Source organism: Epinephelus moara, chromosome 10 (genome assembly GCF_006386435.1).
Source record: "Epinephelus moara isolate mb chromosome 10, YSFRI_EMoa_1.0, whole genome shotgun sequence".
Classification (NCBI taxonomy): Eukaryota; Metazoa; Chordata; class Actinopteri; order Perciformes; family Serranidae; genus Epinephelus; species Epinephelus moara.
Window position 1 is genome coordinate 37,609,652 of NC_065515.1, and position 16,015 is coordinate 37,625,666.

Genomic DNA, 16,015 nt, shown 5'->3' on the forward strand with positions numbered 1-16,015 from the left:
TTTGTCAATTGATTTGTGGATCAAAATGTAAGTTAAGGTCAAGACCTTCCCACGGACAATCCCAATAAATATGCACAATGAATAATGGGTGTATTTGTCAAATAAAGGGGAATTATGCCAGTTTTTCAAAAACCATACATTATATGGTACAAGACAGACCAAAAATAATAGTAAGCATGAACAACCTTCTCCCAAATCCAAAAACCAGAGTGCTAAAACTCAAATTTGTAATGTCATGGGGTATAAAGTCTGAAGCTGCTTCATAAACAGTGAATTGGGAAGGATGTTAAAAATGACACTGCGCAGCCAGGGGAATGTTGTGAGTACATGGGTACATTTCTGTTTCAGATCTGAGAACACTACAACAGACTAGTGCTCATTTGGGTATGAAAAAGAAAAACAATCTGTGGGTCCACAAAATCAGGCTCCTGTTCACTGTCTATGGAGCAGCTCCAGACTTTGTACTTAATGACATCACAAGTTTGAGACATAGTTCTCCAGTTTCTGGCTTTGAGAGAGAGAGTAGCTCATTTTCGCAAATATTGATTGAACTTGTCTTGGCCATGGAAAGAACAAATTGGAATTATTAATTTAGGTTGTGTTCCCCTTTAGGTGATTAGGTTGAACCATTAAAAGACATTGAGATGAAGACGCATGACCAGAAAAATGGTCGCACTAGTGGACAAAAGGAAACAGCCAGAGAGATCCAACTGTAATAATTTAGGGCTTGTTGTCTCTCATCCTATAAATTTTTCATTCTGTTTTTGTATTTTATCTGTAGGACCAGCTTCTTGTTTCCAAAGAAACTGGGTCTGGTCATTTACAGAATAAAACCAAATTTAACCTTGTGTGACTACATCACCACCAGGCATCGTGCTCCTTTTGATCAGATATTCAGACGGTAAGGCCAAGGTCTGACTTTTGAGAGAAAATATTTTTTCCCTGGCTTATTTAGCTTATTTTGCTTTAGTATGTCTCTAAGAGGGATTGTTCAGTGTCCTTTTACCATCCAGTTCTGCTCTGAGCGAGATATTCAACATGGACGGCATCAGGACAAATGTGACTCTTGCTCCCAAGGCCTCAGTATAAACCATGCAGGAGTGGCTGATGTGCTATTAGAGGTGTCATCAGGGCAGCATATGTCAAAGTCAAGCGGCTCTCTTCCATAGCTCAATATGTGGTCCTGTCAGCTGTAAATTACACCACCAAAGTCATCATCTGGGTGTCAGTCTTTACAAATGAGTTCTGCAGAGGCAGCTTGGCCCCAACACAATCTGGAATCACCTCTATTTGTTGCTAAGTGCAAGGATAATGGAAGTAGATGACTGTCTTCCTCACCACTTGTTTTTCTGTCTGGGGACTAGTGGACGTGAGGGAGGAGGACACAGATGTGGAGGAGGAATGGAGGCCTTGGGATGGAGGCTGTGAATTTTGACTCCATCTTGTATTTCTTCACCTCACTGGCTCCGTATTAGGGTGGGGAGGGAATGATCAGGTTACGTCTGAGAAAAATGGTGAAAGCAAAGACAGAAAAGGAGAAATCATAGAGGCAATAATGAAGGAGAGAGAGACATGAGAGAAAAAAGACATGGAAGAACCGTTATAAAAGAGTAACAGGAGATTGAAAATGGCATGAACAGAAGTCAGAAGAAGAGTTTGTGCTGAAAAATTATGTATTTCATATTAAAAAGTAATTTAAACCCACTGTAGTCGTGAAACAATAAATCAATAATTTTTCCAGCTGCTTCAGTGTCGTGATGGCTGGTATTGTTTTCATCCACTGAGTCTGTGTGTGTCATCGTAGCAAAATGTGGTCCTGGTGACTCCAGCTGTAACAGGAGCTACCACAGAAGCCATTGGTAGTATTTTTGCTAGGTGTTTATATGTCTGTCTGTCTGTCTGTCTGTCTGTGGACAGAATTTTTCAACTCGAGAACACCACAACCAGGAAAGACACAGAGTCACGAAACTTCACAAGTGTGTAGTTGAGATCAAAATGATCAAAATGCTGGATTGCGTCTGGAGTGATCCATCGCAAAATGGTCTCTAGGTGGGTATTTGTTTGTTTGCTAGACAAGACGAGCACCTGGGAACTGATGATGGGCAGTGTTCAGTATTTCATGACATTTTACATACAATTCTGATTTGTATACCAGGGGAACTTAAGGCTGCCAGATGGACAAAGTGGTACCCCTTTTAGCAGCCAAGTTAGTCGCTGCCATCATAAAGATTTGCCAGCGTCAAAGATCAATATCTACTCTCATCTGCTGGGCGGACTGCCGTTTTTGTTTGTTTGTTTGGGGGTTATATCATTATATAAATATCAAAGGTTGTGAGTGATTTATCAATACCTAGCCCCACAAAAACATTCAATAGTCCTCCTTACACCTTCTCTTCTCCTCTGTCTGTCGCTCTCTCTGTTAAACAGACACACACACACACCTTGGAGAGTGCCGTGCACTCAATCCTAATTGTCTCAGTCCTTGATCCTGACAACAGTGCTACTGTAATGCATAAAGTTGGCAGTTTGTGAGTCAAGTCCGGTTTGGGTGGTTGATTAACAGAATTTTTTGCCTCGTCAACAAAGTGAAAGTGCATACTAAACATCCAGTTCACCTCATCTCAGTATTTTTAATTGGTTTTCAGACTGCTCATGAAACACTGAAGGACTTTCAGGAGCATTTTCTGCAGTGTTATAAATGCCAGTTACAGTTTGTTTTGTAGTTTTTCCTTTTGATATGTGTCACCACTGACATCAAGGACCTCATGTCACCACGGTTACCACATCAAGCTGAAATGAGAAACCAGGGAGTCATTACAAGTTTCAATGTCTTGTACCTCCACAGAGGCCCTGTGATTCACAGCTCTCTGAAAATGGTCTGCTGCTCTTGTCGGCCCTTTACACCAACCGCCTTCCTCGACATTTTATGGGCACCTGTTCAGACGCACTATAATATTGATTAAGCTATTTATATGTTCAGAACAGAATGGGAAGTGGTTTACAGACAAGAAGCCATTAGAAAAAGCAGGAAACTCCTTAATGTCAACAGCAAAGAGCACTTCTGGATTCTTACTATTCAACATGCATGTAGTGTTATTGGATAAAAGGATGTTTGACACAGTCTCCTTCAGTACCTCTTTGCCTATTAGACAGCTGACATCTGAAGTCCTGCTGGACCATGTTCAAACTCCAGGGTTAAGCTTCATCAAACTATTGAGAGCCACGCAGCCTCTGCTGTCAGAAAGTCATTAGTAAGTGGGCTCCTTCAACACACTAGGCATCTTCTGAACCATTCTTGTGATTTGAAACCTTGAGAATTTCTCCTTTGAAATTGTTGAAAGCAATTATGTGCTCAGGATAGGAGATAGCTGAGTGGGGTGGGAGGTGGGGCCACTAACATTTGATTTGGAGAGTACTTTGAAGTAAAAACGGGGAGTCATTGCTGCTACAAAAGCTGCAGGAGCATGTGTGTGTGTGTGTGTCTGTGTGTGTATGTGTGTATTTGGACATGTGTGCACTGAGCGAACGCTGTCTTTCTCTCTTGCCTCACTCCCCACGTATATAAATGATTCAGAGTGTTATAGAAGTCTTAGCCTTTCAGTCTTAAATTGAAATTGAGTCTCTGCTTTAATCTTGCAGACCACAGCAGACTGTGGCATTAAGGTTACACGAGGATCAGAGCAGCCACTGGAGCTCAGCTGCTCCTGTAATAAAAACGTAATAGAGGGATATAAAGCCATGGAAATTACAAAGATCTAATATCTATCGCTCATGTTTTTTTCAGTAGTTTGGAGCCTCCCAGTGTGTGTATTTGCATTTTTGTAAGTGTATATGGAGAGATCAAAGATCAAAAAGCTAAGAGTAATGGTAAGTTAATGATCAGTTCCTCTGCTGATTATTTTCTTGATTAATTGGCTAATTGTTTTGCCTGTAATTTCTTAAAAAGTAGTGAAAAAAATAAGAGCCCAAGGTAACATTTTTTATCCAGTCAAAATCAACAGATGTAGAATTTTACAATGATATAAAACAGAGCAAAGCTCACTTCCAAGACACTGGTACCAAAAAATTGTTAAACATTTTTGCTTGAAAAGTGACTCAAATGATGAAGGTCAAGATTAAAATTTTGCTTAACATTTTCACAATTTGAATACAAGAGTTGTTTTTAATATTTTTGCTCAAGAAATGAGAACCTAATGCTCTTACAGAGTTCTACTTATAAAACCGTCAGATGTATTGTAATCCTAATTTCCTGCCGAATAGCTGACACTTTATTAGACATCAAAATAGTTGATCATCTCTCTAAGAAGAAGAAGAAGAAACTATATATATACAGATATATATACAAAACATATCAACAAAGTGCATTACATTGTTGAACCTCAAATGGCAGCAATCGTTTGATCATTTTAGCTTGAGAGTCAAAAATGTGTTTTTAAACTAACATTTCTAGATGTATCTAGTCGGCTGGTTGGTATCTAATTTTAAACTTCTTCAACTCGATGCTCTACAAGAAGCATATGTCCATCTTATTAAATATCAGATTTTAACTTCAGCCCCGTGCACCACTGGCAGCGGCTCTGCCTGAGCTCCTCTGTGAGGTTTTCTTCACACATCCCCACAGGATTGTCACTGATTGATCTGTTTGCCTCCAACTGGAAAAACACGCAGAAGGTTTTCTGTTTTTTCTTCAGCATTGCTTAGATTAATTACCAGGCAGTAAAAAGTACAGTGTGATTGATCAATCACTGCCATCTGCTGAGTTGAGTCAGCAGATCCTAAAGCCTCTCATCTCCTGATCAATGTAGTTACGAGGTGAAAGCCTGAGTAAAGTCTACATTTGTTAAATAAATGTCTTTTGCAAAAGCGATTTTGCTCATTTTCTCTGAAAGATAATGTTTTATTTCACCACAGTAATAATTTAGTACACTAAATCTACTGTATGTGGATGTTTCTCCCACATTTGATCGATTCCTGTTCTCAGAGGCAACATTGAGACATAGTTTTTCATGTGTACTAAAATTCAGCAGTTTTGGTCTGGCATTTGTGATATTGTTTCCAAAGTCATTACTTCTAATTTAGAACCAGATTCTTTACTTATGGTCCTCTGTTCATCTGAATCTGTGGTTAATGTCACTTCAGCAGAGAATCTTTTTCTTTACTATTCCCTTATTACAGCAAAAACAATATTCTCACATATTGGGAAAAAAAACTTCTGCTCTATTGATTGAAATATGGCTAAATGACTGAATATCTTACATTTAGACAATTTGGCAACACCTCATTAAGTACCATAAAACAGCGTGAAATTAGAAGACATCAGAGGATTTCAGAAATAAAACTTACAATTCTATTATGCTACACCACACCTGATGACTTATCAGTGCCCGAATGTCAATCTGCTGTTCCCATAGAGCACCCTTTTTAAAGTTTGTCACACAGGAAAAAACATCCGCTCAGCTAAAGCTTGGTGGACACGATAGCGCATTGCAGTCCGTTGTTTGGTGTTATCTTCTCTCAAATATTTGAAGCAAACAGCACTCACTCCTGATTTCCCTGACAAGCAAATTGTGTTTGAAGGGTCAACACATTTTTGAGCCTTCAAGTGGAGTGGTGTGTGCTGTATCTGTGTGTGTTTGGGCAGTTAAGATAAGGGGTAGCAGTGCTGATTTTATGAGCGATGACCTGGGGAAAATGCCTGTACACACTGCACTGAGCATCTGTTCCTTTCCCTCCTCTTCTGTCCTCCTCTATCTGTCCATCTTGACTCACCTCCTCCTGTGCAGGTCCACCTGTTGAAGGACCAGCTGAGCGCGGAGGCCACAGCTCGGCTGGAGGCCCAGGCTCGAGTCCACCAGCTGTTGCTGCAGAACAAAGACCTGCTGCAGCACATCTCCCTGCTGGTTAAACAGATCCAGGAGCTGGAGACCAAGATGTCTGGACCAAACTCAAGTGAGTGGATCACATACAGTATGAGACTTGTGCATATACATACTGTTTGCTAGAGTTAATACAAGGAATGCTTGCTGACATGTAAAAGTGTATGCAGAGGAACAGACATGTGTATGGCACACTGTTGAAAGAACACACATTTTTATATAAAGTAACATGAATCTTGTGATTTGAGACACACATCAGCCTCTACTGGCAGCCCGTAGGAAATGTAACAAAGTTACCGCCTTATCCCTTTCATCCCCTCCAGCAATTTCTGATCCAATTTTGGCGCAGTAAAGTAAAGAGACAGGTTAGCAGGAAGACATCCAACAAAAACATTAAGCATATGCTTATAAGTGAGCAACAGCCCATCAGTCATTCACTTAAAAGAATACTTCAGTCATTTTGTGCAATAAATATGTCAAAACAATCTTAAGTGATTCTTCATTAAATCCAATTAGCTAGAGGAACTTAAATAGCACACACCTCAGCCAAGACAGCACCGTCCTCTAAATGTAGTATTTTAGAAAATAGAAAATGTCAAGATATGTTTATCCTGCCTTTGTATCACGTTGTGCATCATAATAATTATCATCATAAAAAATTGTAGAATACATCTGCAAGATGTTTTTCACTCAAGTAATGACAGAGCAAAAATGATACAAATTATTATTTTTATCTCAGAACATTTAGAAGTTATTTTACAAACACCTAAAATACTCACTTGTTCTCTTGTCTCCAGGTCTCACTTCTCACCTAATTTTAACAAGAGATTTCACACTTATATATGATATAAAATAGTCTACAAGCAACACATGCCCACTGCAGTCATGCACGACATAAAACGCAGTTCAGCTGTAATGTAAGCTCAGTTCAAGCTTATGTAAAGATCTCTTCTGCCACTCTAAGACCTTTAAAAGAGGGGGAAACACAAAGGACAAATGACAAAGTAACATGTTAGAGAGACATGCTGTAGCCTTAGTAACCTACCTAGTTTAAATGGCACCATCAACCATCCCAATCCTCAGCACAGGCAAAGAAAGACTCCAGAGGAAATCTTCCTCAGAAGCAATATAGATAAAACCTTGACTGAGTCAGCTGTAAGTAGGGTGCTGTATCCCTCAGGAAAGAACTGAGTTGGCAAAAGGTGCTATTATGAAACGATAACATGGACAATAAGAAAAGGACGATAGGAAAAAAGAAATAAAAGATGGACATGCAGTGATGTTGCTAGGTATGCGGCCAGTGTCATTGATGCATTAAAATCTGAAATGATGCAGTAAACTCACTATTGTTGGCTCGGGGGGGTTGCACTATTGTTTTCCTTGATAATGCCACATCATGAAGAACAAATCTGTGTACAGTACACTGAGAGTGAGACTTGTGTTTTGGATGTCATTATCATACTGTCTGTGTTTTTGTTCTGATGCTCTGCAAAGATCTGACACCTGGCTGCCCACCTGCTCACCTTCATTATCAGCTCTCTGAAGCTCTGTGTACCGTCACCTGGCGTAAACATGGCGGTGTCTGCGGCACATCACAGAGGTCGCAGAGGACCGCCGGTTGACAATAACTGTATATTTTTAGGCGAGACGGCCGCCAAGATGCGTACTACTGTTAGAGGACAACAAACAAGAAATTCGGTTGTGTTTTAGCTCGTCATTGCTTTGTTTCCATTGGCTTGTAGGCTCCAATCATGGATGTTTTGTTGTGACCCGGCACTGGGAATAGTGCCACAATAAGTCATTGTTTTTTACCTGCCGGGATTATGCCCCCAAACGGGCTATTTTAAGACAGAACATGATCTCTTATTAACTATAACTAAGTGGTATTTGTGCCTAAGCCTGACCACATCTAACCATGCTGTTGTTGAAACAGTTTGAACATATTAGAGTTTAGCGTCCTAAGCCACCAACGACTCCTCTAGGACAACACACAATCACGTTTGCATAAAATTCTCATTTAGCCACACTAACCCTGACCTACACACTGAGAGAGCAGCTCTGTATACACTCACACAGACAGCAGGCAGAGTGACAGTATTGCAAACACACAGCTTCTGAATGGAAATTCCTGCATTAAAGCTTCCACGCATCAGTATGAAACCCCTCACCGCTCTGTTTATCATGCACCACACACGTTCTGTTCGCCGTTCTTTCGTCCACGACCTCCTCTGTCTTCTCCGTCTCTCTCTCACAGCTTCACACATTTTTTTTTTTTTTTGCCTGTTCATTGACTATTCAGAATGAGACAATCTTCTCAGCACTATCGCAGTCCAGCCTGCCCTCCAATCGTCACCCTGTGAGAGGCAATCTGTTGTCTTATCAGCCAACATTTCACAAACTGAGTGGGAAAAATATTATCCAGTTGCCACATCGTTGTCGTGGTGTATGTCAGACATTAAAATGGACCTCATTTTGCACAAGGTCAGGAAAACTGTTCTTTGAACACCAAATATACAATGAAATCTCAAAATATTCATAACGAAATGCAATGGTCAAACATTTTAACCAATTTACAGCAATAGACCTTCTTCATGACACATTTTTGACTTGTCAAACACAGGTACAAAACTAATAACTCAATTATAGCTGTAAGTCATCTGTGTCAGTTTCAGAGTGCTGGGATTGTGTACACCTGAATGGAAAGGAGCCGTCATTAACGTTATTAGTTACACCTGTCCTTTTTCTGCTATCACAATGTCCGCCATGAGAAAAGGTCTATTTCACAGCATTTTTACAGCATTTAGTAGAATTTTACAGATGAAACGTGGTCTGGCTACAGATTAAAGGAGGTAGGGGGATCCCATGCAGGAGGTTTAAGTCCAGTTCAGTGCTTGACCACTTGAAAGCCTCTTAAAGGAAAATATATGGAACTTTTCAGAGTTGTGGAATCCTGTCTGTGAGTAATACAAACATTTTTGCTGCATTTTAATGAGTTTGATAAGCTATTAAACAAGTTACTCCAGCTGGACTTCCCGGATCATATTTCACAGTCTCACCGGTACCTTAAACAAAGCACCTCCAACAACGCAGCCCCCCTGAGCTTTTTTAACACAGGGCTGCTTTCAGTCTGAATCCCCACTAACTTTGTAATGCATCTTTTAATTAGTTTTTCTCTCTCACTCTCTGTTTCAACCTGACTTTTGTCTTTCACGCTCCATGTGTGTCTGATAAAACTGCGCTGCAGATTTTACACAAGCTGTTCCCAGACTTTAAATTTGAGTTGCACAACAGAGAGGAAGCAGATTATACTGCGGGAGAGGTTTGAGAAGTTTTTATGGATATTTTGATAAATGCTGTTACTGATTCTGAGAACACTGTAACTGCTGCGAATTCAAACTTACGACAGCTGCCGTCCTCCACGAAGGAGCGAACTACAAACTTTTCATCTTTCATGCTTGCTAGGGGTTAGTTTTTGATACTGAGAAGACAGAGTGTTCCTTTAATGTATCTTTCTCTCAGTATTTGAGCTCCATATCTGTGCACATAAAGAAAGAGGCGAAGCATGTTTCACTGAGCAGCCCTGATGATGATGAAATGCTTTGAAACATGTTTTTTTCTTGCTTACCCAATACAAAATTGATTTATTGGTAACTGAGTGATTGATTTTGTTGGAGTTTCCGAGGAGCTGCTTTCCACCACAATTCACAGATATCTATATCACATACATTATTCTTCTGTCATCATCCAGCAGGAGGGGTGATAGCAGGTGAATTTAAATCACGGCACAGTGGAAGTTTTGAATGTGGTATGAAATATTTGATCTGTCTTTTATTCCTCGTCTCTCCCTCTGCTGACTCATCACTTTTTGCTTCCTTCCTTATCTTCTCTCTCCAGTGGGATCTCAGGACAGTCTGTTGGAGATCACCTTCCGGTCTACAGTACCTCCAGTGATTTGCGACCCCACAACGCCCAAACCTGATGTGTCCGCCCTCAACCTGCCTGCACTGGGCTCCGCTGACGGGACCGGCAACGCCTTCTCATCTTCCAATGGGACTCTGGGAAGCCCCCTAGGTAGGGACCAGTGTCTTCTCAAACTGGAGTGTTTCCGTTTCCTCCCAGGGCCTCCTCCTCCTCAACTTCCCTCTCCTCCCCCACGGCTCAAGGCTGACAGGCCAGAGAGCAATGGTCAAGAGGCGCCTGAGGGCAAGTTGTTGTCCCGTGACGTCAAATCTCTGGGCTGCCTGGACTTTGCTGCAAGATTTCGCGAGTCAGGTATAGCCTCAGAGTACGAGTCGAACACAGACGACAGTGATGACAATGAGGATGAGGGGGAGGACGATGAGGAGGAGGAGATGGAGATCTTTGGCTGGGGGAGGGACGAAGAGACACTGAGGCTGCTCAATGTTCTCAACAGACAGGGAACTCCTGACTGTCTGGGAGATGAAATAGCAGTGTAACGTACTAAGCTGCTCCCCTGAAGAGTCAACAGCCTTTGTACGTGTTTCTGTCCATTCACTTCAAACTACCCTGTAGGAATAACCATGTAGCGACCTAACCTCTGTCAGATGTGCACAGTTATACATACAAGGCTTACACCAATATATTGGTGTAATACTGTCTAGTTGTAATTGCATATAAGAGAAAAGAAAGATTCAAATAGACAGATAATAAAGGCAAATTTACTGCAGACAGCAAACAACTGAGGTGACAACTTGAGTAGGCCTGATCTGATCAAAGTACATATCACGGCCATAATTGGCTATCGTAGGGATCCTGAACATATCAGCCACTCAGGCGTTGTTAGGCTAGAACTTTTAACTCACCAGAGGCAAGGCAATCTTGGTAACCTTGATGCTAATCTAAAAAAACAGGATTTACTTTGATATAAATGAGGTGGCTTCATAGACTGTATAAAAGGAGTGGACATAGCCACCGTGATGTCAGTCATTGGTTTGTGGACTGCCATTTTGAAGCCTCGAGTGGCTGGATTTAGGGTGGAGCTGGGGAGGAGTGAGGGGTGGGTCTCATTGCTATGCCTCTCTCCTGATAGACAGGTCGCTGCGGTAGCCGCGCCCAAAAACATACCCTGCTTTATCGTTTATTTTCCTCTGAATTGGGATCCCAATTTATAAAAATGAACATCACCCTGTATTGAAGAAGACTTGAAACTAAAGATTGAGACTATAAACTCATCAGGAGTTTACTGAGGTAATAAATCAAATGAGAACCAGGGTAATTTGTCATAGACTTGAACAATCTTACTTATTTTTTGCAACTGGTGGAGTCGCCCCCTGCTGGCCATTAGAAAGAATGCAGGTTTAAGGCAGTTCCACATAGAGACAGAGCGCAATGTATGGCTCTCTGAAAACCACGCCCACAGCAGAGAAAAAACAGTTGGTCCCCCAATCTGGGGGCTGAAACACTAACAAAATGCCTGTAGCTAGCTAAAATAAAAGCAGTCAAAGGATTATTTTCACAATTTATGTCTACCGCAGAGGAAGAGGTGTATTGACAAAGTCAACATTTTTGGCCTGTCCCAGTGTCCCTCCTCCTTATATTGTTTGTCGTGAAGAAACATTCGCACTGAATGGCTAAAAGTATAAAACTATATGATGGAATCATCAGGCAAGATCATCATTTAAACAGACAAAGATCAAAACCAGGAATTATATATCTTAATTTGCTCCAACTGCTACAGTTTGTCAGGCTAAATTAGCAACTGTAACTTATTTATGAGTGTCAGGATCCCACAGTTTTCCCATTCTTTCTGCTGATGCCTCACATCATAGGTTCAGTTTTCTGGTTCAGCAGCTCTTTAAACTTAGTTCTGGGCTCTTTATCCTGTTGGTAGTGCATCCCACCACACAGCAGCTTAGTCAACGGAGAGCAATGAATTGTTCCACAATCCAGTGTGGGCGGGACTTATTTGCACTCTGTCTCTGTCTTCTTCACTCTTAAGACCCGGTAGCTATGTCCACTTGTTCATACAGTCTGTGGGTGGATAACATTACTGAATACTTACCATGTTAAACTAACAATTTTCTCTGTTGTTCACTGACTGGTGTGCTATGTGCTCAGTGCTGCCTCTAGTGGCCAAGGGCCATAAGTTACATATATTTATTCATTTATTACAATGGATAAGTTGCTGTAAGAACACTCCCCTTCCATTCGTTGTGTCTATTCTAACATAATTTTCAAGAAATAGCCTATATATTTTTATATTATTTATTAAATTATTTGACTTTGTTGTACCAAGTGTCAACATCATCAGACGGTCGTGGATCACACTTCCAGTTTAGGTTTCAACTTCCTAATCCCTTACCTGTGGAGCTGTATGAATGTACAGAGGCAATCAGTCCAAGCTGTCTCACACACTCAGAGTCAGTGCACATCGTCAGTTAGGGTATATGTCTGTAACTGTCACAATTATTGTCTGTTTGCTGCCATTAAAGTGTAGTTTACTTGCAGTCAAATTTACGTGAACAAAGTGAGATGGTAGTTCACTTCACATGCAGTCTGAACACACCTTAATAATGTTGGTATCACCTTAAGTAACCCCTGTTGGTCACACCCTGTTATACATGTCTTTGTGTGAACATAATCTCTAATTTATATGCATACTCATGCATACACACTTATCCCCTAAAATCTTCCATTTTCAGCCTTTTCTTACTACATGCACAGACCTCTTATCCATATATCTCACACACACTCCCAAAATCTCCTCCCAGCTCTCTGTTGCTGAATTTCAATTTGAGATTTGGGAGTTCTGTAACAAAATCAGGGAGTTAATCTTAACAGTCTTTCCTCCTTTCATTCAACAGATTGAAATTCTAAGTCTGTCTTTATCATGGAGATGTCAGGATGTAAACACGAAATCAAACCAAAAGTTGAGGTTAGTTCAGGGGCAAGCTTTCAATTTGTCAGGATTGGGAGCGTAACTGTCAGTCATGCTGGCAGGAACAAGACGACAGGGTTTGGGACCAGAGAGACTGATGAGCTCTTGTCCTTGCTGGAGTGAAAAGTGACTCTTCTGATGAGCAAAGAACACTTCAGCCAAATCCACAGAGGAACTTTATTACTGTCTCTATGTTTGGCGAGGGAAAGTCCTTTCTTGAGCTCATATTTATTCAAAGACTATTTTTGACAAAAATCTGTATCTGTACTGTATCTACAACTTTGTTTTCTACGTCATCCAACAGAAGTGTTGAACTGCTCTGTCCTTGACTCCTGCCGGCAGCCCTGTTTTTGTCTCCTCACAGTTTGTTGACTTGGTAGTCAGAGCATGTTTGCACTCTTTTCACTTGTCCACACATTTCTCCCGCTTTTTAATTTATGTAAAGCCAGGATTAGTTGGACCTCGAGGAACGCTGTTTGTTTCTTTTATTCATCCCGTAAACAAAAACTCTTCCCTCGTGCCAGAACAGCAGCTCACGGATGACAGCCAAAAGTGGTCTCATTTGTTTAAACCCAGCTCTGTGTATGGCCTCCAAGCACAATGCAGTATTAAAGTGTTCGTTTTGTTTTACGAGGAAAGCCACAGAGTTTTCTTTCTGCGTACTGTAGCGCCAGTTTATCTGAGCACTCCTGTCAAATCAGTGCAGACAGGCCAGTGTTTGGCAAAGGTAGATGCTGCAGAGATTTAAAGGGGAATCAGGCCAGTTCTCAATGGACTCACTATCTTTTGCTAAGAGCTTTAGCCTGATAGGATCAAACCAATCTAGTGAGAGTCCAGTAAGCTAACTCCCAGTTAGCCACTTGCTTTCTGAACGTGTTTGTATTAAAGGATAACAGAGATTCAATCTGAGATTTTTTTTGAAAGTTTGTTCGAAAATTTGTACCAACTTTACTCAATCAGTCTCTGTAATGTGTGTTGGAGTCAGTGGTTCTATTAAAACTATTAGGACACAAAAAAGGGCCATTTGACATTTGGTCCCAGGTTGATGTCTTCATGGGTCCAGGATTTTGATCTAAAAGGAACCTGTGGAAAACGTTTGCCATCATTAATTATTTGCATTAAGTAAGTTTCCAAAAAAAACAAAAAAAAACGACCCAATCTGAAAAGGGCCAGGGGATAATAGGACTTAATTCAAAATGCAGGCGACATGAAATACCAGAGCACCAACACTGTCAGCAGCATGATGCTCCACAAATTAATGAGCAGCCACCTCAAAAAAAGTATATATACCTCAAAAGACTTGTGAATTTTGATTCAGCCAGACTCAGGTCATGGGTTTGGCTTCAGGTTACAAGGGACCAAGTGGACCCATGAAGATTTCACTTGTTGATTCAGGGTGAAATTGTTTATATGTCCATTTTTAATATGGTCTTTATCAGAGAAATTACAGGAAATGAAGGGAGAGACAAATGGAGATTGGTATGCAGCAAAAGTCCCCAGCCAAATCAAACTGTATATTTTGGTTCATTGTCGGCGCCTTATAGACCACTAGAGTCGCTGTTATTACATTTTCCACTTGGGGTGTTTTATTTTAATTCAAATTGAAACTTGCCACATTTGCTCTCAAACACACTCAAAAACTCTCCAACCCCACATTGACAACCACTGCACTCTCAGCTTTCTCTCTTTCTGTGGCTGTCAGGGAGAGTTTGTTAGTTTCCCCTGAAGTGTTTGCTTTTCTTTTAACCCGTTTGACCCGGATGACAGGAAACGCACAGATCAGACATGCATGTCAAACTGGCAACAGCATGAAGGATGTTCTCTCTGTTTGACACCTTCACCTCTACAGCCTCCTCCCTTGTCTCATTATCTACCTTTTTTCACGTCTCTTTTCTCATTTCTTTCTCTATAATGTTTTTTTTTAATATGGCATTTATAACTATGACATTAACAAATGAAAATCTGCCTTTTCCGCCTTTTCAAGGTGCAAAATTTCAAGCGACAGGTGTGTCAGGCCGCTCACCAACAGGGCAAAAATAAGAAAGAAGCCAGGAGATATTAATAAACAGATGTTTCATCTCCAACCGGCACCTGTGAACTATAAAAATGCCATTTAAATCACATTTCAGCAACTGATGCAATCAGCGTCAGATAATATGATCATTTAAAATGTAATGAAACAGCTCTTGAAATTGACCGCAAATATATTCAGACCTGTTGCAATAAATCCTCAGCTAAATACATCTCCACGCTGATATTGCAATAATTTAAAAAGGTGACCCCCATCTCATGATTCAATAATCGGGTTTAATCAAAGAATGTATTACATTATCAGGTAAGAAATTACTTTAATATCGAGCTCAATCACGTTTTTGATTTATGTAGAGAGAGGTTACCTGAAAGCCTGAAGACAAGGGCGTGTCTGGAGAACAGGCATTATTCAAGTTATTATGTGAAGGTGCTATCAGTAGTTTCTTCTTCTTTTTTTTTAAAATTACTTTTGTCCTCCCTCTTGTGCCCCCACCCACAAATTTGAAGGTTAAAAACAGAAATAAAGTCTGTGATGTCTGACAAAGTCCAGTGGCTACACAGCACTCATTCAGCTTCTGAGGTTGATGAGGTATAGGGTTGTAATGGTACATCAATCTGGATTTATATATCAATTCAATGATCGATGATCCAATATCATAATGTGATGCAAAGTGAAAACATTGATGAATGTTGTCATCTTTAAGATATGCCTTTTTTTTTCTTTTTTTTTTTTAATTTCCATAGCATCATCATTTTTGTCCAAGCACACCTCCTTAAAAATTCAGACAATGCTAGCGGCCTAGCTCCAGGCAGACATTGGCAAGCAGCCAGGAAGAAAACAATGAAGATATTTTCTGATATTGTCCAGTATCAATTGTACCCCCCTGAATGAATTTAATCACATCAAAATGATATTTTGGTGGAATTTGTGATTTAAGCAATTGTCCAAATAATTGATACACAGTCAGGGCTCAACAATAAGGATTGCCCGATTGCCTGGGGCAAGTAAAACTCAAGGTCGAGCATGTAAACTAACAACTCACTTGCCCGATCGGGCAAGTTGCTAAAAATAGTAAAAGTTAATAACTAATTGATAAAATAAATGTATTTTAAAACGTGCTCTTCTGCTCTGATGCAGCGGTCTCTCTGCCTGAAGTCACAGGCACAGCTGTGTAACAATGTCCTGCCCACAGCCCCCATTGATATTATT

General features: G+C 40.6%; 1 protein-coding gene across 2 annotated transcripts in view; it reads left to right on the forward strand.

The window, feature by feature from the left end:
* Positions 1-16,015, forward strand: part of LOC126396276 (carboxyl-terminal PDZ ligand of neuronal nitric oxide synthase protein-like) — a 262,435-nt gene that overhangs the window by 213,283 nt on the left and 33,137 nt on the right. For both annotated transcript variants that reach the window (XM_050054220.1, XM_050054221.1), the window contains 2 exons: positions 5,784-5,949; positions 9,771-9,947. In XM_050054220.1, coding sequence (XP_049910177.1) covers positions 5,784-5,949; positions 9,771-9,947 — 343 coding nt within the window. The remainder of the gene's footprint in view (positions 1-5,783; positions 5,950-9,770; positions 9,948-16,015) is intronic.